Genomic DNA, 23,197 nt, shown 5'->3' on the forward strand with positions numbered 1-23,197 from the left:
AATCTTCAAGATTTAGTCTTGAAAGTCACTCTTAGGATAGTGCTGTATTATCCAAAAAGTAAAAGGTTTACGTTGCCAATAAAGCAGAGGTATTAGTATGTATGAAGCAAATAATTTGATATCTCCCCGTCCCCCAAAAAGCATTGCAGAAATAAAGTGTATGGGAACAGACTTGAGGTTTTTTTTTTTTTTTTTTTTTTTTTTCTAGACAGGGCTTTTCTGTGTGGCTCGATCTCAGAGATCCCCCTGCTTCTGCCTCCCGAGTGCTGGAATTAAAGGCATGAGCTAACGCCACCAGGCTCCAAATGTTTTCATTTCTCCACCCCTTTCAATTTTATAGTTTGCCTTTCAAAGCAAAAAACCTCGTAGTAAAGATTTTGTCCCTCTGCACGCCCTGTAGGCGGGAGGTTTCTCATTGGCCGACACGAGTGACGTCATATTTCCGCGCTCTGGCGTTCTAACCTGGAGCGCGTGTCCCTGTTTCCAGCCTTGGGTGACTGGCCCAGCACAGGCTGTAATCACCGATGGCTCAGCAGCCGCTGCGTCTGTGAGTTACCTTGCATCGGAAGACTCAGGAACCTAGTGGGGAAAGGAAAAGGGGAGAGAGGCGGGCGTAGAAGCTGGGGTCGTTCTCCAGACCGGAAGGGGAAGACGGAGGGGAGGTCGCGGGGCTGCTGGGAGCTGGAGTCGAGTCTTCCTGCTCTCCTGTTGTTTTTCCACCCTAGTGTCTTCAGGGTCTCTCGGAGAGATAAAAAGCTTGCGGAGCCACATTCCCCCCTCCTTTTTTTTTTTTTTTTCTCTTCTTTTTTAAGGCCCGCTACACATCACCTCCATTTCATTTCTCCCCTCATGGCATTTATTAATTAGCCAAATAGTTGCAGACATCGGCTGCACTGGTGGGTATTGGCAGTGAGGATAACCATTGCCTTTGCCCCGGCGTACCTTTGTGGTGTGGCCGGTTAGCGAAGACGAGACTTCATTTAGAAAGGCTACTGAGTAGCGGCAGTGTCTTTCATGGCGCCAAGCGTTGCACAGACGGGCGCCTGTCTTGATAGCTGATGGTCTCGACCAGAAGAACAGGTGTCAACGAATGCAGAAATGTAGAGAAAAGGTCGACGGTTCTGGAGGATATATAATGATATCTAGCTTAGAGGGAAGGAGTTAAGGCCGTCCTGAGAAAGTGAGGATTTAACTCTGGTAAATATTATTGTCTTCAACCCAGAGAAGTCATTGAAATGTTTAAAAACTCCTTAGCGTGATCCAGTTTTCGTTGTGGAAAGTGATCCTGTTGAAAGGTGGTAAACAAATCGGTAGGAGGAAATAGGAAGTAGAAGGAAGGTAGGATTAGTTAGAGCCATGGCAGAGGGACGTTCAGGAACTGATGGCTTGTTAAAACAGGTGTGATCAGTAGGGAGATGTTTGGTTGTGAGGAACTCCCACTGTAAGGTCACAGGCTTCAGTCTTAGTCACTGGGACCAGAAAACGCTGTAAAAGGACCACACCAGATAATAGTGAATGTGTCTCCCAGAAATTGATAATCAGTGGGGGCTGGAAAGATTCCTAGAGACGTTTGGAGAATAAATCAGGTTACTTAATGGTTATGACAGTTGGTTCTGGAGTGGTACATAGGTTTTGGAGACTTTTAGGAAGTGTGGCTTTCACAGCTCACCAGGAAGGCTTCAGAGATTTACTAGGCCTTGATGGCTGGGGAAAGCTTTGAGGATGGGTAAGTGGGGCTGTTAGAGAGACCCTCCCTAGAGAAGAGCAGAGACAGAGAGTGATCCTTTGGCAGTTTGGGGGTGGCTCAGTTAGGAAAACTAAGAGAAAGCACTGGAAAGACAGGCCAGGGCTTGAGGGAAACTTTGTATAGGAAGTGGGCACCTTGAGATGATTCTGAGGAAGGAACATTAAGCTGATGGCTGTACATTGAATGAGTAGAAAGAGGAGAAGGCACTGGAGGATCTGCAAAGTCTACCCTGTATCCCAGCCAAGATAACTAGGTTTGTCTGACCCTGCCTCTGCCTCTGCCGCATCGTAACTCTCAGTTGCTCAGCCTTGTTCTCCTCCATTCCTGCTTCTCTTTTCAATTTGTGTTCAGACTCTTAAGTCTCTCATCTGTTTTTCTCTTCCCTGTTCCCATTGGCCATTGCCCATGTTTGCATTTTTTTTTTTTTTTTTTTTTTTTTTTTTTTGGGTTGTAGTTCCTCCAGACCATCATTCACTGTTATTAAAAGCATTGATGAAGCATGTATAGTCATATCATTGTGCTGCTTGGAAATGTTAGTGGTAGGAACAATAAAAGAACACCAGAGAGACACACTGACAAAACCATAGAAACTCTGGTATTTTGAGGTAAAAGACGTTAAGAAAATAAGTAAGGGCTGGTGAGACAGCCCAGTGGGTAGAGGCACTTACTGCCAAGCCTGATGACCTGAGTACAATCCCTGGTGACAGACATGGTGGCAGGGGAGAGAACTAACTCTCTGGCTGTCCCCTGACCTCCTCATGAGCACTGTGGCACATATGTGCCATCCCCAGTAAAATACCTCCCCCAACATGAAAACCAGAATTTGAAAGTCAGAAATTAGATGTCAGGGCATCACTTCCCAGCTTGCGGTAGTTCACCTAATCAACCTCAGCCCTTGTCATTTTCTCCTTCCAGCTCTGTAACGCTATGGTCTTCTCCCATCATAGCATCTTCCATGTGCATTTATGATCAGAGAATCCCTTATTGTAAACTCTCTGCCACTTTAAAAAAGCCTTCCTCCTGTTACAATTCTAACATGTCCTTAGAATAGCATTTAGCATATTGAGCTTTTGCACAGCATAGCTGTTCAGTCTGTGTCTGCTGGAGTATGGCTGGAGCTGTGTAGTAGGCGGAAGGAAGGAGAGAAAGGTTACAGAAATGTTTGGAGATTTACTTGGATTCCAATTTAATAAAGGACTTGTTGATTCCTCATGGCTATGTTGGTGATAAACCTGTCTACAAATCTTGGGAATGAGAAGGAGGTGGCTCAGTTTTGAAGACAGGAAAAGCTAAATTTTAGTAATGGGTAGTTGGAGGTGTTGCTGAGATCTTCAGGAATCGTTAAAACGCACCAAGGGTAGAAGATGCTGCAGAGCCCGCGTCATATCTCTTGTCCAGAAGACAGGTACGTGGATACCAAGCCTAGCACATTCATTTGTGTCTCCTGAATTGCTGTCTTTATCTCTTGTTTGCAGCTTGGCTTGTGGAGATGTTGACGGAAAGTTTGATGTCTTGTTCAACAGAGTTCGAACAATTCAGAAGAAAAGTGGGAACTTTGATGTAAGATGACCATTTTTACTGATAATTTACTTCTATCGTCAAATGTTAAAGTGTGGGATCCTTTGTTAATGTACGACGGACCCTCCATTTTGTTGTTAGGTTGAATATTTTTTAAATATGAAATCTCTGAACCGATAGAGGGGAGAGCTTTTTACTGTCCACTTCTTTACACTGTATGAATTTCAGTCTTTCTTTCTGTATCAAAACCCAAATCAAACCAAACGAACTGAACACAGCTGGGCAGTTGTGACACCTAGGTTTGGTAAGCACAGATCTACTTCCTGAGTGTGTGCTAGGAATTAAATCAGGTAACGTGCAAATGCTTCACAAAAGAAAGAGCTGGAAATGAGTGTTGTATATGGTTGCCAAGTGGATTAAGTCCATAGAATACAGAAGAGTATGGTGGATTCGGGGAGAATTTGTTCATTGTGTTAAAGGTTAGTAAAAATAGTGGGTAGCAAATGTGGTGTTCTCATGCTCCATATCTCTGAAGTCTAATATCTAAGTTTTGTATTTCACAGCAGGATTCTTTAAGTGTCTGTTTCAACACCACTGTGTATTCCAAGGAAAGGAAGGAGAAGGATAAAGAGGCCCTGGAAGTCTTTGGAAAGCACTTAAATTCTGCCTTCCCGAAGTTCACACCCTCCCCTCTCTCCCCACCCCAACTGAGATTTGATTGTCAGTGCATCAGAGTTTAATAGTTCGATGAATTGTCAGTTAATTAACTTTTCATAAAGATACTTTGAAATTCTACAAGTTAACAAAGAATAAGTGCTTGGTTTGAGACGACTAAATAGAGTAATTAACTGAATATGATAGTCCATAATGTAATATTTAATTGTTTGTTTGTTTGTTTTAATCTCATATATCTTTAAAAAACTCATTTTAGCTGCTGTTGTGTGTAGGAAATTTCTTTGGCTCTGCCCAAGATGCTGAGTGGGAGGAGTATAAGACTGGCAAAAAGCAAGGTACAGACACTATTATTTAATGTACTCTAACAAAATGTCAGGGGCTGTGTTTGTTGGGTTGCTTTTCACACATTAGTTGCTGAAGATTTCTCTCGTGCATTGGTGAGCATGGATGCTCTCTGAGAGTTTCTCTCTTGCCCCTGTTGGTATTTGCCTGTGGTGCTAACACTTTAAAGACCAAGGTGGGAGTATCATAAATCCATAACTAGTCGTATTGGGCTACATGGCTAGACTGCCTAAGACAAAACAAGATAATGAAGAGTGGTATGTCCCTCTTGAGCTCTGCATTGAGCTGAAGACTGCCTATGGTGTAATCCATTTTTTTTTTTTTTTTTCACATTTTGAATTTCATTGAGTCTCATTCTAATCCAAAAGGACACTCATTTAAACAGGCAAGAATGGAGTAAGTGCAGCCAAGCATTGTTTGCAGGGTGCTTTAAAAAAATTACTTCATTTCCTTTATTTCCAGAGAGCCGATTTCCTAGCTTACTTAAAAAAAAAAAAAAAAAAAAAAAAAAAAAGACTATTTTTATGTGTATTGATGTTTTGTCTGTGTGTCTGTGTGAAGGTACGAGATCTTCTGGAACTAGAGTTACAGACAGTTGTAAGCTACCATATGGGTGCTGGGAATTGAACCCATGGCCTCTGGAAGGAGAGCAGATAATACTATTTTTGTTGTTGTTGTTTTGTTTTTTGTTTTTTGGGGACAGGTAGCATTGTAGACCAGGTTGCCCTCGAACTCAGAGATTTGCCTACCTCTGCCTCCCGAGTGCTGGGATTAAAGGCGTGTGCCACCGCTGCCTGGCACTGCTGAACCATCTCTACCAGTGCTTTTATTTTAGGCTCTGTTTTCTTATGTGTACATTGACCATCTACTTTAAGATGGTAATTCATTGGCCTCAATATCATTTAGTACAAGCCACAGGGTTGGATTAAGAATCCTTAGTATTGAGCATGTTCTACATTTAGGATGGCTGTGGAAGGAACTCACAGGCTCTTTACTCTTGCTCTGACTATTTTACCTATGAGAAAATATTTCTGGAATTTCAGAGCAGATCCAGTAACCATATGGTGTTATGTCTCTTCCCTCATTAGCTCCTATTCAGACATATGTGCTTGGTGCCAACAACCCGGAAACAGTAAAGTATTTCCAGGATGCTGATGGGTGTGAATTAGCTGAAAACATAACTTACCTGGGTGAGTTAATATTTGCTGTTTGTAATGAATTTAGTAAAAGATTCCCAGGGATCAGTCTCTTAGGAGGATTGTGTGTTCTGCCATTGCTGCTTGAGCAAGTAAGGATTTTGGTTTTTCCCTCTGGAGAAGTTTTCCCCTCAAGGTCTGCATCTCTACCCTTTGGACAGTGGTCCTTCTTCAGTGTTTCTCTCTTCCCCCAGTCTCCTTGCGTTCCTACAGCTCTGTACGCACTTTTCAGCCAGCTAGAGTGACCAGTGCCTTGCCCACAATGTATGGAGAACTTAACGTATTCATTACGTTCAAATGAAAGAAATTCCGTCCTTATTGTAGGTCTTGCTGTATACATATACCTTTCTTGCTAATTTGGCCAACCAGCTTTATTGTAGGCTTCAGTCTAAGACTTGGCAACTCAAATGTTTAGCGTTCATCTTTGGGCTTTTTCGTTGCTTTTGTCTTTTTTCCTATTTTAGGGCCGCTCTGATTCAGGGCTAAAACTTTTCATAGTCCCTTGAATTTCTTCAGTGTCATAATAAAAGCAATTGCCAAGTTTTGCTGTTAGTTTACTGTCCCAGATCATTCAGATCCTTATATTCTTTTTTGTTTTGTTTTGAAACAGGGTTTCTCTGTAGCTTTGGAATCTGTCCTGGAAGTCATAGACCAGGCTGACCTCAAACTCATAGAGATCCACCGGCCTCTGCCTCCCGAGTGCTGGGGTTAAAGGTGTGCGCCACCAACGCCGGTACAAATTGTTATAGTCTAAGATGGTTGCTTCACACTTCTTTGTGGTCTCATATCTCGTGAAAGCTTCTGTATTTCCTTTGTTAGAAGTGCCCTGCTTCTCCCCTGCCACCATACTTTGCCATTGCCTTTAGTCCTCTGTGCAGTGTGGCCCTCACAGAAGCAATTTCAGCCTTCTCCAATCATACGAAACTTCTTTAGGCAAATTGTTGAGGAAAACATTTTTTATCTGATTTAAAATTTATTATTATATTATTACGTGTTACTAGTGATTAAACCCAGAGTCTCACACATTTGCTAAGTGTATGATCTGCCATTGAACTATCTCTATAGTCCCTGTGTTTATTGTTTTAAAATTTTTCATCTTTATTAGTTGGTAAGAGGTTGTCATCGGAGTCAGGGAAACAGGTGCTTGAGGACAGTTCAGTGAGCTGGCACCAGCTTGGTAGAATCTGAGAGAAGGGTACGAGGCCTCTGGCAATTTCAGTCAGTGACCAGCGGCCACCACAGAATAGCTGTTCATACTTAAGGGACAGGAATAATGTCAAAACCAGGCAGTCTGGATCCACGGCAGCCAGGAGGGGCTGTCGGAGTTACAGCCCTTCAGGTGTGTAGAAAGGCAGAGAGCCAGGAGGTATGGGCAAGCAATGTAAGTGGCACATTTCCTTGTACAGTTTTGACTAAAGCTCATTCCTTCTCTGAACCCAGGTCGAAAAGGTGTCTTCACTGGAAGCTCGGGGCTGCAGATTGCCTATCTCAGTGGGACAGAGTCCTTGGATGAACCAGCCCCGAGTTACAGTTTTAGTTCCAAGGATGTGTCTTCCCTGAGAACAATGCTGTGTTCGGCATCCCAGTTTAAGGGTGTTGACATCTTGCTCACGTCCCCGTGGCCCAAGTATGTGGGGAGCTTTGGGAATTCCTCTGTGAGTAGTGCTTGTTCAGTTGAAAATTTTAAAGCAGATTATACTGGTTTAAGTTGGGCTTTTAACATTTTTCTCTTTATTTTGAATGTTTTAACTCTTAGTACCTTTTACTAGAAATGTTTTGTGAAAACTTTCAAGATGTGAAAGCTACATCTACTGACAAAAACAGAAGTTGATCTCATAAAAATATAACTTTAAAATGATATTGTTGAATCTTAATTATAAATGAATGGTTCCTGAAATTATTCCTCTATAAGTATCGTCCCTTTCCCTATTTCTTTGTATATTTTGCAAGTTTATTAATTCTCAGTGAAAAGATTTACAGCTATTGGCATCTCTCCTGTTGCATTCATTTTCCCCTTTCTCCATTCCAGAGTATTGTTTTTTTGGCCATCAAAATGCATCTTAAAATTGGGCCATTGTAAGACTGAGCCTAGTAATGTAAATATTTACAGATGGGAACAGGCTGCTAAATATTAAGTCTCTGTTTGCAACACTAACATGGATGCCCTAGAACCCATCTAACCATTATAAATAGTCTTGAGGAGGGGCTGCTACAAGTAAACTATGACAGATAGACATGGCCTAAGGGAGACCCTGGAAAGATTATTTAAGGGCAGAAGCCTCAGTTGAGCCTCAGTGAGGGGAAAGATAAGACTGAATTGGAGAATAAACCTCTCCCAATAGAACTGTGAAAGATGTTCCAGAGTGTGTCCTCTGTGTGTGTGTGTGTGTGTGTGTGTGTGTGTGTGTGTGTGTGTCTCCGTGTCCTTGCTGACTCAGCACTAAGTGTCATGACCACAAAAGTCAGCAAGATGTCAGTCACACTCAGGAGGATGCCAAAAGGAAGAGCAACTGATGTCTCCATCTGCCGACCCATGGTCACTCCACTTCTAGAAAGGAAGCCCCTTATTCTGGAGAGAGCTAAAAGTTACCATGGGGCTGTAGGGGTGGAAACTTGAGTCAGAGTTTATAAATAACCATAAAAGGTTTTGTTTGTTTGGTAGGTTGGTTAGTTTTTCAAGACAGGGTTTCTCTGTGTAACTAATAGCTATGGCTGTCCTGGAACTCACTCCAGGTTGGCCTTGAACTCTCAGAGATCTGCCTGCCTCTGCCTCCTTAGTGCTGGGGTTAAAGTTTTTTTAACAAAAGCATGGTTATACACTTCCTTGACTCAAACAAAAGAAAGGCTTATATGCCTATGAGGCCCTTGAATGTTTGCTGGACGCTGGGAGCTCTGAATGCTAGTATTTAAGTTCATTTTCTACACTGACCATGATATATAGGTACACTGTGAAGCATATTTATGGGGACGCAATTTATAAGTTGTAGGGAGAGACCTGTCTTCAAAAGAGCTCTTAATGTGTGTTTTAGAGGTCATTATAGGAGGGGTTGTCTCATCTCGTACCTGCTGGTTTCCGACAATTGTGCTGTTTCTGTAATTGTAATATTCCAGTGTTTTTATGTGTTTGTTTGTCCTAGGTATGCAGTTCACTACAAATCCAGTTTGAAAGATATTTCAAAAAGGCTTTCTTGTTTCTTTGCATTTGTTCATAATTCCTGAGTCTGTGTGGATAACCAAGTTCCCATTTACTAGGGAGAAGTGGATACCAAAAATTGTGGTTCAGCTTTGGTCTCCAGTCTTGCCTCAAGCTTGAAACCAAGGTATCATTTTGCTGCTTTGGAAAAGTCCTATTACGAGAGACTTCCGTACCGGTGAGTAACATCTCAGGACTCTTCTCTACACATTTTCCATCTTCTTACTCACTTTCAGCCATTTATCTTGTTTCCTTCTAATGCTAAGGCACCAAAACAAGTGATTGACTGTTTTAGCTTCGTTTTTGTTGCTGTGGTAACTAACATATCAAGGCCAAAAGCAATTTCAAGTTAGAAAAGAAGCTTATAATTCCAGGAGAATTCATCATGGGGGGGGGGGCATAGCATGGTAACAGGAGCAGGAAGCTGGCTGATCACATGTGATCTATACATAGGAAGCAGAGAAAGAAAGAAGTGAGCCAAGACTATAAACCTTTAAAGCCCATGACATACTTCCTCCAACAAGGCTCTACCTCCCCAGGTTCCCCCAAAATTACCATCAAAAAAGCACTGAGCCTCTGGAGGACACTTCCCACTGAGACACCAGACTCATGAGTCAATGATTTTATCTGCACTTATGTCCTAACTTGAAATAGAATCAGTTGACTGACTATAAGAATCCTTAAAATTTTAGGGTCTACCATTACAATGCTGGGTGGTCATTGTAGATCATTAGGTTCTGTTTTGTTGTTCATGTGATGCACAGTTAGGTAGTCCACTATTCCAAGTGCAGAGTGTAGCCGTAACCATGGATGTACTCATTGTTTGAGTGGAAACTGAGTGGCACATCAGGGTCGTATGGTGGCTCTGATAGACTTGGTGTGAGAGAGGCCCCTAGTGCTGTACCAGCAGCATGTAAGGATTCCACTGTCCCACCCTCGCCACCATCTTTAGTCCCGATTAGGACCATGTGAAAGAACTATTTGAGAGAAGAAAGAGAAGCAGGGCAGGTGGCAAGGGTAGGGTCATGAGTTAAAGTATGAAAGTGCCATGGTGAGACCCATTGTTCTGTAAAATGCAATAAAGTGACTGAGATCTGTTATCTTTCACATATATTTTAGAAACCATGTTGTTCTACAAGAAAGTGCACAGCATGCCACCCGCTTTATAGCACTGGCGAATGTTGGGAATGCAGAAAAGAAAAAGGTAAAGATTTGAGTGTTTATTACTCTTTATTGTCTGCTTGGCATTTAGACCTTCTGGTCTCCAACTGGAAGTTTCCAGCAGCTTCAGGGACTCCTCTGTAAAGACAGGTTTCCTCGAGTGCTTTTGGTGGAGGCCTTAGAGAACGGTTCAGTGGGATGTGACAAAGGAAATGGTGTCCTTCCGCCCGCATCACGTGGTTGCCACTGGTGTTATATGGGTTTGCCCTCAGGTGGAATGCTTGCTTGCTTCCAGCAGCTTCATTGAGCTGAAATAATAAAATCCTCTCAGGAATATTCTTAAAGTCTGGTGCATTGACACACGCCTTAAATCCTGGCACTCGGCAGGCAATGCCATACAGAGCAATGTGAGTTTGAGGCCAGCCTGGTCTGTGTAGTGAGTTCTAGGCCAACCAAGGTTACATAATAAGACTCTGTCTCAAAAACAACAGCAGCAGCAATAAACATAATGAAACATGTATGTATGTATATTAAACCTTCCTTAGCTTTAGTATTAGTATTAGTTATACTAGAATCTAGAAAATAGTACAGATGATGAAAGAAAATAAATCAGCAAAGTGGGTTGTATGTTTCACTTCTCTGGGAATGTTTTTTGTTAGTGCTAAAATCTAGACTGTTGGCAGGGACAGCTAATATCAAAATAAGCGCTTCAGTGAGAAAATAGAATAACCTTCCTCTCTAAGCTGATTGTTTTCTATAGCATGTTATTGCCAGTGTTTAAAAGATAAGTGCCCTTGTACGCACTTTCTGTGTTTTAAGCTTTGAAGCCCACTGGCATGTTTGAAGTTGACTGTTTAGGCTGAGCAGTGCTCTGTGATTTCCGGCTCTTACCCAGTCTCAGAGATGTGAGTGCAGCTCATGTCTTAGTCAAAAAAAGCACGTGGGCAGTTTTAATTTGACAAGCACCATTCATCTAAAAATTTTGTTCCAATGTATAACCTTTAAAAACAAAGAAAAAAAGATTTATTTATTATGTACACATGCCTGCATATACGCCAGAAGTGGGCACCGAATCTCAGTACAGATGGTTGTGGTTTACCGTGTGGGTTCTGGGAATTGAACTCAGGACCTCTGGAAGAGCAGCCAGTGCTCTTAAACTCTGAGCCATCTCTCTAGCCCCTCCCATGTATATCCTTAACAGCTGTGTATGTTTCTTTTCTGCTTTTCTGTACTTTGGATAGTATCGGTTTTTCCTAGTACAGTTAAATGGAAAATAGTGTATCCTTTTAGCTTCAGGTTTCATTTCTATATTGTGTTGAGGTAGAGATATATTTATGCCTAAAGTTTCCTATCTTGTGCCGTTAGCCCACGAATGAATTGTTTTCTTGTTTGCGCCTAGTGTCCAGGGAAATGAGTCAGCACGTGTGGGGACTGTGTAGTGTCAGTGAGGGAAAGCCCACCTTGTCTGGTCGCAGTGTTCCTTGAGAAGAGGGAAAGGAATGCCATGACTCTGCTGACAAAGGTCGCATAACGACAGATGCAGTGACAGCAGCAGAGTTTGTCTTCAAGGCTTACAAAGCTAGTCCCCCGGAGCCTAGGAGTGAGGGTTGTCACTGTTCCCTGGTCACCCAAGTGAGGGACCAGTCTGTCTAAGGGCCGGGGCTTTGCCTTGGTGCTCACTGCTGTGTGGGCCCTCATGAGCCATTGCAGAGGCCACCACAATAGCATTTGCTCCACTACTGTGCATTCTCAGATTTTACTTACGTCAGACACTTTCTGTGAAATTGTCACCCTAACCTGGGTTGGTCCCACTGCGACAACAGTATTTTCCCTAACGTTACGCATGCTCTTCTGCTCTGCAGTATCTTTATGCATTCAGTATTGTCCCCATGAAGCTAATGGCGGTAGCAGAGCTGGTGAAACAGCCTCCGGATGTCACTGAGAACCCTTACCGAGAGTCTGGGAAGGACGCAGCTGTAGGAAAACGTGTTCCTGTCTCTCAGGTGAATTCTGATTGTGGACTGGGATTCAGGGCCAGGTTGTCCTCTGTAGGGATGCTTTTCCTGGTCATAGTTTCATACATCAAACAAGTTCAGTTTTAGACTCAAATGTTTTTCCTCTTGGCAAATCATGGTAATGTTTAGAAGAAGATCCTAATAGATTGTAATTGAACTCAATTTTTTAATTTTATTTTGAGGTTAGCAGTTCAATGTTGAGTCTTTGCCTAAGTCAATTCATACTGTTTTTCCTTGTGTGAAGTGAATTATTTCCAGTTTTTTAGGCAAGGGTCAATTAGTAGCAGAGATTTGTGATTTCTAGTAGAGAAATTTACTTTGAAGAAGTTTCTTAGTAGCAGACCTTTAGAAGTTAACTTTTCTCCACTAAAGCAAGGGCAGTCATGCTTTAATGTTAGGGCCGTGGTCTGCTTTCTTAGACCTTTCTGTCCACTTAGAAGCAGTCTTCTGCCTCCTCTTTTTACCGTTGCCCCTAAAGGCTCTTTGACCCTCTCGTCTCTTGAGTTGAAGTTGGACCAGACTTGTTTCATCTCTGAAATGTTAGGGCTACTCCATGTCATTATTGAGACAGAGGAGAATATGTAACCGCGCTCATGCTGCTCTGCTTCAGGGAAGAATCGCTCTATAGGTTCTCATCTTTCAGAAGAGGTGAATGTGGCAGTGGTTGGGTAGGTATGCTGATGTACAGGACTGGGAGTCCAGGCGTCAGGGTTGAGAAGATACTTCTCCTCCCTAGAATTGGCAGGGCAGGGCTGAGAGGACACGTAGATGTGAGTGACAGGAACGTTCCCTTTTGCTTGGTGTTCAGTCACTGTGTAAAGGAGCTGAATAGCATATTCCTCCCCACTGGCCATTCCAGGAAGAACCAGCCTGTCAATTCTTCTTCGATTTGAATGAAAAGCAGGGAAGGAAACGGTCATCCACAGGCAGGGATAACAAGCCTCCTCAGGCCAAGCAGCCACGCAAGCCTCGTAAGTACCTTGGTCACCTTTGGGAGCGGTAACTTTGGGTGGGTGGGGGGCATTGTTTGGAAAACAGCATTGCTAAGAGCGTCTGCCAGCAAAGAAAAATTTTATGGTGCTATTAGGAGCAAAGTGAAAATAGAATATGAAAATGGTCTGACTTTCAGGCTGTTTGAGACTCTTCCTATAAGAATATAGAGCAAGCTCCTTTTGTCTCTGTAAAACATGGTAAGAGTGTATAAAACTGATGTGAGTTATAAAATAATAGAATAATCAGCTGAGAGGAAGGACTTTCAGGCCAGCTTTCCTTGAGATCCTCCTTTCTCCACCCTGCTGTTTTAAAGCGGTGAATCTGCCCTCAGGAAGGTAAAGCCATGGTTGTGTGACCAGCTGATGTCACAGCTGGAACTGGAACTGGGGTGCCCGACAAGCCCCACCCAGACCAGTGCTCTCATTGCAGCCCATTGCCAGGCGCATGCTGCTTTTGTCAATATGTCATCTATTTGTGGACTGATTGTCAATTCAGATGGATTCAATAGTGGTTTAGCTTCATTGAAAGTGGTGCCAGGCATTGGGCATTCGGAGTTAGAAACGCAGGTCCATTCCCCTTTGCAGTCTTTGCAGTATGTGTAGATCAGGCAACAATGAATTTTCCACTTCAGGTTTGTAATTATTGTTATTGTTGCTGTGTATGAGTGTGCATGCATGTCTGCTGTGGCGTGTTTGTGAGAGTCAGGGGATAGCTCTCTGGGTGAGTTTTCTCCTTCCACTGAGGGTTTGGGTATGGAACTCAAGTTGTCAGACTTGTGTGGCGGCACTTTTACTTGCTAAGCCGTCTCGCCAGCTACAAGGATGAATTCTGTAGGGTGATTATGTCTGTTTCTTTCATATGAAGCTCAACCTCCAGGACCTTGTTGGTTTTGCCTTGCCAGCCCTGAAGTGGAAAAGCATTTGGTGGTCAACATTGGCACACATGTAAGTTACTTCCATAGATAGGTAGCAGAGAAGAAAACGCCTATGACTTGGTTTTTACTAACTGCATAGTATATGATCTGCTTATGGAACTTACTCTTTTCTCTCCCTATCCCTCTCCTCTCCTTCCCTCCCTCCTTCCTTTCTTTTTCCTTCCCTCCCCTCCCTTCCCCTTATCCCCTTTTCTTCCTTCCCTCCCCCAGGGTCTCTCTACATATCTCTGGCTGTTCTGGAATTCACTGTATAGAATAGGCTGGCCTCAAACTCACAGAGATCTTTCTGCCTCTGTCTCCCGAATTAAAGGTGTGCACCACCACTGCCTGGCCTCTAAGACTGACTAGTGTAGCTAGCTCTGCACTCTGATCCTCAGCAAGCTTTATTTATTAGATCATAAACAAATTCCCACCACATTTACCCATTCTAAGCGTACAGTTGCTTGATATTTTAGTAACCTTATTAAATTATGTAACCATCACATAATAGAGGTTTAGACGACAGGTGTGATGGTGCACACCTTTAATTTCAGCACTCAGGAGGCAAAGGTAGGTAGATCTCTTGAATTCAAGGCCAATCAGCTCTAGTTCATAGCAAGTTCCAGGACAGCCAGGGCCACACAGAGACCCCGTCTCAAAGAAAAAAAAAAAAAAAAAAAATATATATATATATATATATATATATAAAATAAAGGGTTAGAACATTTCTATCAGTTCAGTAAAATTTCTTAGACACATTTACAGTGATCTCAGTTTCCATCCCCAGCCTTGGCCACCACTTACATACTTTGTGTATTTTTAGGTTTGTGGAGTTTAGACAGTTCATTTAACTGAAATCATAAAATACATGTATTTTTGTGTCTGGCTTTTTTGACTAGCATATTCTTAAGGTTCATTCATATTGTAGTTCATATATAAATGTTTCATTCCTTTTTATTGACAATTAGTGTTATACAGTCAAACTATTTTTTGTCTATTCACTTATCACTAGTCAGGGTTGTCTAGAGTAACAGGACGTATAGAATAGATTGTAAGGAATAAGGTTTTTCCGCCCGCCGCTGGTCTTGTCCTGTCGTCACCGCCGCGCCTGCCCCAATTAACACACTGAGACTCTGTATTGATATAATGCTGTTGGCCAGGTACTTGTTTCTTATCGGCTAGATCTGTCTTAAATATTAACCCATTTCTGTTAATCTAATATTTCCATGTGCTCTTACCGGAGAGCCGGCTTATGTCCTGTTCTCTCCAGACTCTCCATGTTGACTCCTCCTTACTACTTCCTCTTTCCTCCTTGTCTCCTAGGCCCTCCTGTTTTCCTTTCCTATTGGCCAACAGGGCTTCATTCATTAACGAGTATGAGAAACATATACAGAATGACATCTCCCATCAATGGATCTGTCTGTTTATCTGTATATTTATATACGTGTGTGTGTGTGTGTGTGTGTGTGTGTGTGTGTGTGTGTGTGTGTGTGTGGTATTTATTAGACTGACTTACAGGCTGTTGTCCCGCTAATCTAACAATGGCTGACTGTGAATGGAAAGTCCATTAAATGCTCAGTACATAAGGCTGGATGTCACAACTGATCGTCAATGTACACTAGAACCCTGAAGCAGTAGGCTCTAATGCCGGTAAAGGCATTCCTTGCCAGCAAGAGGAGAGCAAGGTGACAAAAAGTAAAAGCTTCCTTCTTCCATGTCCTTATGTAGGCTTCCAGCAGATGGTGTGACCCAGATTAGAGATGGCTTTTCTGAGCTCCAAAGATCTGGATTGAAGATCTAGATTATAAGTGTGTCTTCTCAGCTGAAAGATCCGTATTAGAAGTAGATCTTCCCACTTAAAATTAAGCAATGTCCCTCACTGGTGTGCCCTCCATTTTTTGGTTTTAGTTAATTTCAGATGTAGTGAAGTTGACAATCAAGCCATCACGGGTATGTAGCTTTGTAACCATATACCATGCCTGATGTTTTTAGGATAATGATTATAGTCACATGATTGGAGCAAATGAATCAGTCTATGGAGCTAATGACCCTGAGTGTGGTAACTGGGCTAGACAAATCCCTATTGAACATCACGTGTCTTAGGGAAGTCATCAGTGTCACATTGCTCAGCTACTTTTCCTTGGGGGGGGGGGCTCAATTAGACATTAAATATTCAGGTTCCTTAACGATAATTGTCTTTTTCTTTTACGTTCTGTGAAGCCCGCTTCATCACCAGCGTTACAGTTACCCTCTAGCCCCCATGACTAGAAGTGGATGTTCTCTGGGGCTTGCCTAACGTGTAGTGCTTCTGGTTTTCATTGATTTCTTCCAGTTTGGGCTTCTAAAGGTGACATTCCTCAGTTCATCCTGACAATTTTTGTGGCCTCCTATAGAACAGCTAGAGTGTCACGTTGATTGTTTACTTCTTTTCATACGGAGGAGGCCCAGAATTTTCTATTTGTGTTTTGTACCTTAATGGCTGGCACACAGTCTAGGGAGGTGCTCTGGGGTCAAGGTCTGTGACACACACTGTTGGCCCCTGGGCCTGTGGATGAGTGCTGAGAACACGCTTGAGAGGCTTTGATTTTTAGGTGTGCTCTTTCAGATCAGCTTTGGGCCTTCTCATCTTTGGATTACTTTATGCCATTCTTCTTTCTCACACAGCCTGTGGTGAGGCAGACTTTCAACTGCCTTTTGTTTGGGAAGCCTAAAGAGCCCCCAGTAGCAGATGAGGGTTGGGGTGGGTAGCTTGGCCTTATGTTCTTCCAGACCTTGGGGAGAAATGTCCTTTCTTTTCTTATTCAGTTTATTCCCCAGAAAATTGGCCTGGGAATGATGAAGGAAACCTTTTCCTCTGTCTGAAGTCAGCAAAAGGCATCTTCAGTAGTGCTTTTGACCGAGCCCCAAGTAGAAGGCCACAAGAGCATTTTATCCTAGATTAATACCTGCCTAGTAGTCAAACCTACATTGCCCTGCACTGTCCTTTTTCCGGACATCTGAGACTCTAGCAAAGGGTTTGCAATCTCCCTGCAGCCATTCTTCTTTAATTATATGTTCCTCTTGGCTCTCTCTACTTGGCTGTGATTTCCTTCCTTCAGGGATGTACATAAAGTATGCTGATGGTGTGGCCACAGGCAGGGAAAAGGGGAGTCTGCTGAGTTTGGAACAACTTTTGCAAATCCATGTATTCTACAGGAGGAACATTCATTTATACATTTATACATATAACATATATTTATACATTGGTAGAGATCACTCAAGTATAGAACAGTTAAGAGAGAGCTCCAAAGCACGGGGAAATGGTTCACAAGAACTTGAGATACTAATTATAGGTGTGTGTAGCTATTTAGTCTAGACTTTAAATACATCACAACGTAAAAGCTGATTTCCCTGGTAGTGATCTGTGACATAAAGAAAAGGCTAGAAAACAAAGGCTTCTAGGGCAACCTTTTTAAACAAAAGCAATACAAAGTGGGTATTAGTAAAAACTTTTAATGCCTCTGAGGATTTAGGGAGGGTGGTGTTTTGGTTATTGGAAATGAGACCCTTCTATTACTTAGGCTGGCCTTAAGTTTGAGATCCTCCAGTTTTAGCCTCCTGAGTAGGTAGAACTCGGTAGAACTGAACTCAGTGTGTATCACCATGCCCTGCTCCTTGAGGTTTTAGTGAACTTAAGTCATATGGGAAATCAGCTGTGGGTGTGTGTAGTTCTGTTGAATAAATGAAGATGAGCAAGCTTTGGTTTATGTATAGTCTATTTTTAAGGACCTATGTATTTGCATGCGTTGATAATCCTTGGTCCTTTGCTTGCTCATTCACAGTATCTTCTGTTCAGACGCTAGCTGTTAGACCAGTACAGCATTCTTGATGATTTTGGTTTTGTTTTATTGTTATTGGGGTTTTTTTTTTTTTTTGGCCTGGATTCAGGCTGGACTTTAATCTTCTACTTTTTTTTTTTTTTTTTTTTTTTGTTTGTTTGTTTGTTTGTTTTTTGAGACTGGGTTTCTCTGTGTAGTCCTGGCTGTTTTGAAACTAGATAAGTAGACTAGGCTAGCCTCGAACTCAGAGATCCACTTGCTTCTGCCTTCTGACTGCTGTGATTGGAGGCATGAGCTAACTCATTGATTTACAATTTTATTTTATTTATTTTTACTTTAAACACTACAGTTTAGTGTTTGGTAATATCTATCTATCTATCTATCTATCTATCTATCTATCTATCTATCTATCTGTTTTATTCATTTACAACCTGAAAAGTACCACCCATGAGCAGCCAGTGCTTTTAACTACTGAACCACGTCTCCAGCTCCTGTTCCACCTTTAAAATCAAATCTTTTAAAATGTAATTTTTGTTAAGAACATCTTGGATTGGGTGTAGTGGTACAGGGCTATAGTACCAGTACTTGGGATGCTGAGTCAGGAGGATTGTGAGTTTGAGGCTGCCTTGGATAATATAGCAATTCCCTGTCATCCTCTGTGGTTGGGGGAGAGGAATGCATCTTGTGCATTTGTTCATGTGAGTCAGGCTCACTGTGGATGTGTGGGTCTCTCTGGAAGATTGAGTATATATGTCGGCTTGCTATCTTGCTCTGTGTTCTTTAGTGCTACCTTGCCCTGGCTAAGGGAGGCTTATCTGATGACCATATCCTCATCCTGCCTATTGGACACTACCAGTCGGTTGTGGAGCTTTCGGCAGAGGTGGTAGAAGAAGTGGAGAAGTACAAGGCCACTCTGAAACGCTTCTTTAAGAGTCGGGGAAAGCGCTGTGTTCTGTTTGAAAGAAATTATAGAAGCCATCACCTCCAGCTTCAGGTAGGTGCTTTCTGCCCAGGAACTTGGAAATCACTACGGGGACCTTGAGATTGATACATATTTAAATAATTATGACCTCAGTATTGAATTTAATACTTAGAGCATTTAATCTTATTTTCATGATAATATTCCAGTAGTGGTTATTTACAGAGCAAGGAGTAGCTGCTGATAATCCCAGAGATTTCATAGGGAAGTTCATACTGGGGGTAAGTGACTAGCAGGATGGTGTAAGAGTGGGTAGTTAAGGATGGTTCCAAGGCAGATAAAGACATAGGCTGTGGAGGTCTAGCATGATTGAAGGCTTAGAGGTAGGGAGCAGTTTCCAGCTAGCATAGGCTGTTAGTTTGGCAGTTGAGTGCTTTGAGTCTTTGGTGGTAGCGTCTTTTTGGCACATTTGTTAAGTGTTCAGATGGGCCTGACTCTGCCACATACATTATGCAGGAGCCATCAAAGTCTTAGAGACAAAGAGTTTCTCTTGGGAGTTTCCTGATGACAGATTGGCTCCCATAAGTGACTGGTTCTCATAAGTTTAAGTCCTACAGCCAGGCCGATGGAGGCTGTTTGGCCTGAGGAGAATCTATGCTGAGGGGTGTTCTCCACCCCAGTGATGGATTTGCTACTCCTCTAAGACTTTAAAGACAGCTTCTTTGGAATCAGACAAAGAGTTTCTTATGTTCCTCCCACACCAACCCAGGTCATTCCTGTGCCCCTCAGCTGCTGTGTTACGGATGATATTAAAGAAGCCTTCATTACCCAGGCACAGGAGCAACAGATAGAGCTGTTGGAAATTCCAGAGCACTCAGACATCAAGCAGGTAAAGCAGGAAGGGGTAGTGATGTTCAGGGAGGGGTTAAGATCTGGGTTTTAACAAGGTGAATCAGAGGTACTGTCAAGCGATTCCAAAAATACTAAGTAGTGAGCCGTTTGGTACTAGAATACAGAATGTTGATAGGAATAGAGATGAAGACAGCATTGTAATTAAGTCGTAGTGGTTTCCTAGGAAGAATAAGGGATTAGACATTTCATAGATGGGAAGCTGGCTTAGTGTGGACTTGAGAGTTTGAGCTCCAACAGTTTTGTGAAGCCAAGTGCTGGGACAGGTGCCTACGATCCAAGCACTGAGAGGGTAGAGCCCAGAGGATCCCGATCTCTGGACAAATTGAAAGGCTGCAGGCTCAGTGAGAGGCCCAGTTTCCAAGTATAAGGTGGAGAGAACTGAAAGAGTCATCCAATGTCATCTGGCCTCCACAGGCACGTGGATTCACCTACGTGTGTAATCACATACATGGGAATAGGTACACACATATGTAAACACACAAGAATTAGATAAATAGAGAAATTAGACACACCCTAAAATGGGAATTTAGAAGGATGGGTACCACTGGGAATATATTAGTTTTTTAAACTCTAGCTCCTATACTGTCCCATATTTTTAATTTAAAATCTAGACCAAATTCTTTGCTAAATTAGAGTTTACAGGAGACAGTGAGCTTTTTGACTGTGATCTTTGTCCTCATTCAACTCTGTTTACTTCAGATTGCACAGCCGGGAACAGCCTATTTTTATGTTGAACTCGACACAGGAGAAAAACTTTTCCACAGAATTAAAAAGAATTTTCCTTTGCAGTTTGGAAGGTTTGTATGTTTTCACTCTATTTTAGACCTATAATAAACACATAATCCATGAAAAACCAACTAGGGAATGTTTTCTCCCCAGGAAGCCTATAGTTTTAGAGCAGGTCAGTGTTATCTACAGTCTTGTGATGTAGAATTTGAACAGTACTGAGGTGATATATGTTAGTAGTTTTTATTTTTGGATTAGACATAAAAGGGGAATTGTGGTGATATTTATGATTTATCAAAAAGCAAAGTCAGCCTCAGGCTATAGAAATCAGGCAGTGGTGACACACACCTTTAATTTCAGGATTCAGTAAACAAAGGCAGATGGGTCTGAGTTCAACACCACCCAGGGTTACACAAATTGAGTCAGTATAAAAGAGTAACAGTTCATGCCTTTAATCCCAGCACTAGAGAGATAGAAAAGATAGGAGCAGGGTCTTCAGGAGTCAGCCACGCTGAGGAGAGCGTAGCAGTCTGAGTGAATCTGAGGAGCAGTGAAGTCAGGAGCAGTTTGAGATCACCCCCTTGGTCCGAGCTGAGGTAGAGGTAGGAGCTAGTGGCTGGCTGCTTTGCTTTTCTGGTCTTCAGGCAATCTTTAATAAATCATAAATAATATATCGCCACTCAGTACCATGATTGAATCTTGAACATTATACTTTAGAAACTCAGAGAAGGAAGGGCTCATTTCTACTAAATGTAAGATTCCAAGAAAGGGCTGAAGGTGAATTTAAGAGACAGACCAAAGGGGGAGAGATGGGATGAGAGCGTTCCTGGTAAAATAACGTGCTGCCACTGAGCATGTGCTGGGTCAGGCACGTCGTCTCGTGTAACCTTCCAGTTCTGTTGTTTATACCCTGCTATCCCAGTTACCGGAGTGAAGGCCGCTCTCAGCAGTGCCCGGCAGAGCTCCATACAAACATACAAATGCTCTATAAGGCTGCACTGACACAATAATCACAAGTTAATGTGTAGCTGTTAGAGACTTGAAAATGGGGCTGAGGAGCCAGTGAGATGAGATGGCTCGCTGCCAAGTGTAGTGACTTAGTTCGATCTTTAGGACCTACATGGTAGGAGATGCCCATGTGTTCTCTGGCCACACAGGTGCCATGGCTTGCATGAATCCTCACACATCAATATGTGTGTAGTAAAAAAAAAAAAAAAAAAAAAAAAGAAAAAAATTGAAAATGGAACTTAAAAACTGATTTTTAATTTTAATTAATTAATTAGTGCTTAAATTTAAATAGCCACTTCTGGCTAGTGGCTGCTCTATTGGATATTGTGCCTTAAGGTGAATTAAGTAGCATGCTCATGGTCACACAGTTGAAGGGTCAAACATTAGTCTGGACCCCAGGGTGAGAAGTCTTTAACCTTGTTATTCTACATTGTTATAAAAACCTGTATGGAGGGAAGTAGAAAATGCACCCGGTGGGTGATTCCATGCTGATCTCTGATTGCAGCTATTCTCAGCCACTGGGCTCTGAATGAGCCTTCAGCCATTCCTAGACTAATTAGGAAAGTCTCCAAGAGATTGCCCCCTTGGATAAGTTCAGTAAATATGGTTTGATAAGAAAGCAAGTAGGTCAATTGCCTTAGCAAGAGATGTAGATCGGCACAGTGGGGATATAAGCATATGTTGCCCATAGGCACAACCATGTACAGTTCACAAAATGGTTTGTGATCATAGTGCTTGCCTATGTTTTCAACACTGAACATTTTCATAATCCTAATATACAAGTGATATGTGTTATACTTAAAGTGGTTATATCTTCATTCTACATGTGAAGAAACATGTTCAAGGTTTGTCAGGTAAACCAAAATTTTGAGTTTAGATCCTTTGACTTTCAGCAGACAGTGTGATTCATTTTCACCTTTTTATTTATTGTATCTTCAAAGTTGAAATGTGTCAAATGGAATTGTTTCTACTGTATTAAAATAAATTACAAGTAAAAATATAAACCATTGGGAATTATAAGCTGTATGTATATGTATCTGTATGAGTTGTTTCCTTCACATTGAACGCCTCTCCGTGTACTCATACAAGTGAGAGTTGCGTAGAAGGATAGGGCAAAGGAGTTTTAAGTGAGAGTGAGTATGATGTGACTGAACCATGCCCTCAGCAGACTCCCTGTTTAGTCCGGATGTCAAAGCTATAGTGTAAGACAAGATCAACAGCTGCTGGGAATGTGCTTTGGTTGTATGGCCTATATGGAAGGTGCTCTTTCTTGTAAGTGAGCCTGCAATCAAGAAGTGTCATAGACATCAAATATCAGGGCTTAGAATGAAATTCAGCCTCTGATTTTCCTGACACCAGGGCCTGTTGTTTAGTTTGCATGTGGTGTCCTTCTTGAGTACTAATATTGTGGTTCCAAGTTTTTCCAGGGAAGGAGAATAAATGGGGTGGGAGAGGTCACTTAGTGTGGCAGTGATTTCAATGGATAGGATGGGGAGATGGGAGTCAGGGTCAGAGACCAGTATGAGTGTTGAGAAGTCTGCATGCTCTTTAGGTGCTGCAGAGGAACAGGATGGTCAAGTTTCAGTTAATGACTGGCATTTTTCTCTTGTGATTACTCTCTTTGCAGGGAGGTACTGGCCAGTGAAGCTATTCTCAATATTCCTGACAAGGCTGACTGGAGGCAGTGTCAAATCAGTAAGGAAGAGGAGGAGACCCTGGCTCGACGCTTCCGGAAAGACTTTGAACCTTTTGACTTCACTCTGGATGACTAGACAAAGGGAAAGGCACTTTATGAACATCACAGGAAATTGTTACAGCTGTTCTTAAAATGAAACTGGAGTCTCCTGTTGGGGCTTCTTCCCTGCCTTCATATATTCCCATGGAAACTGCCTGCAGCAGGAGACCTAGCATTGACTTTTAATGTTTTTTTTTTTTTTTAAAGAAGTCAGTCTGAGATGCAATTGTGTATTAAAAGAGTGTCTGCTACATATTTCTAAGAACAGCAGTGTTTATCCACATCTTCCAAATTTAAACCTTTGAGGTTGGGTGTGGTTGCTCATG

The 23,197-nt window shown here is 42.2% G+C and overlaps 1 protein-coding gene and 1 non-coding gene across 2 annotated transcripts; both read left to right on the forward strand.

The window, feature by feature from the left end:
- Positions 1–435: 435 nt before the first annotated feature.
- Cwf19l1 (CWF19 like cell cycle control factor 1) lies at positions 436–23,068 on the forward strand. The gene is made up of 14 exons (XM_051199792.1): positions 436–547; positions 3,223–3,307; positions 4,197–4,275; positions 5,371–5,472; positions 6,919–7,133; positions 8,731–8,849; positions 9,791–9,875; positions 11,695–11,835; positions 12,707–12,818; positions 13,705–13,784; positions 18,356–18,565; positions 19,260–19,379; positions 20,102–20,199; positions 22,764–23,068. Exons 1-14 carry the CDS (start codon positions 525–527, stop codon positions 22,906–22,908), a joined length of 1,614 nt encoding a protein of 537 aa, XP_051055749.1. The 5' UTR covers positions 436–524; the 3' UTR covers positions 22,909–23,068.
- Positions 18,933–19,077, forward strand: LOC127233594 (small nucleolar RNA SNORA12). The gene has a single exon (XR_007835491.1). It is a non-coding gene; the product is annotated as a small nucleolar RNA SNORA12 (small nucleolar RNA).
- Positions 23,069–23,197: the final 129 nt, after the last annotated feature.

This window comes from Phodopus roborovskii, unplaced genomic scaffold, assembly GCF_943737965.1.
Source record: "Phodopus roborovskii unplaced genomic scaffold, PHOROB, whole genome shotgun sequence".
In the NCBI taxonomy this organism is placed as follows: domain Eukaryota; kingdom Metazoa; phylum Chordata; class Mammalia; order Rodentia; family Cricetidae; genus Phodopus; species Phodopus roborovskii.

What these genes read in the sequence shown, in the direction of transcription:
- Cwf19l1 (XM_051199792.1), top strand. Translation starts at nt 525, where the DNA reads ATGGCTCAGCAGCCGCTGCGTCT. An exon ending in GCTCAGCAGCCGCTGCGTCT is followed by an intron (nt 548 to 3,222) that starts GTGAGTTACCTT and finishes TCTTGTTTGCAG; the next exon opens with CTTGGCTTGTGGAGATGTTG. An exon ending in AGAAAAGTGGGAACTTTGAT is followed by an intron (nt 3,308 to 4,196) that starts GTAAGATGACCA and finishes AACTCATTTTAG; the next exon opens with CTGCTGTTGTGTGTAGGAAA.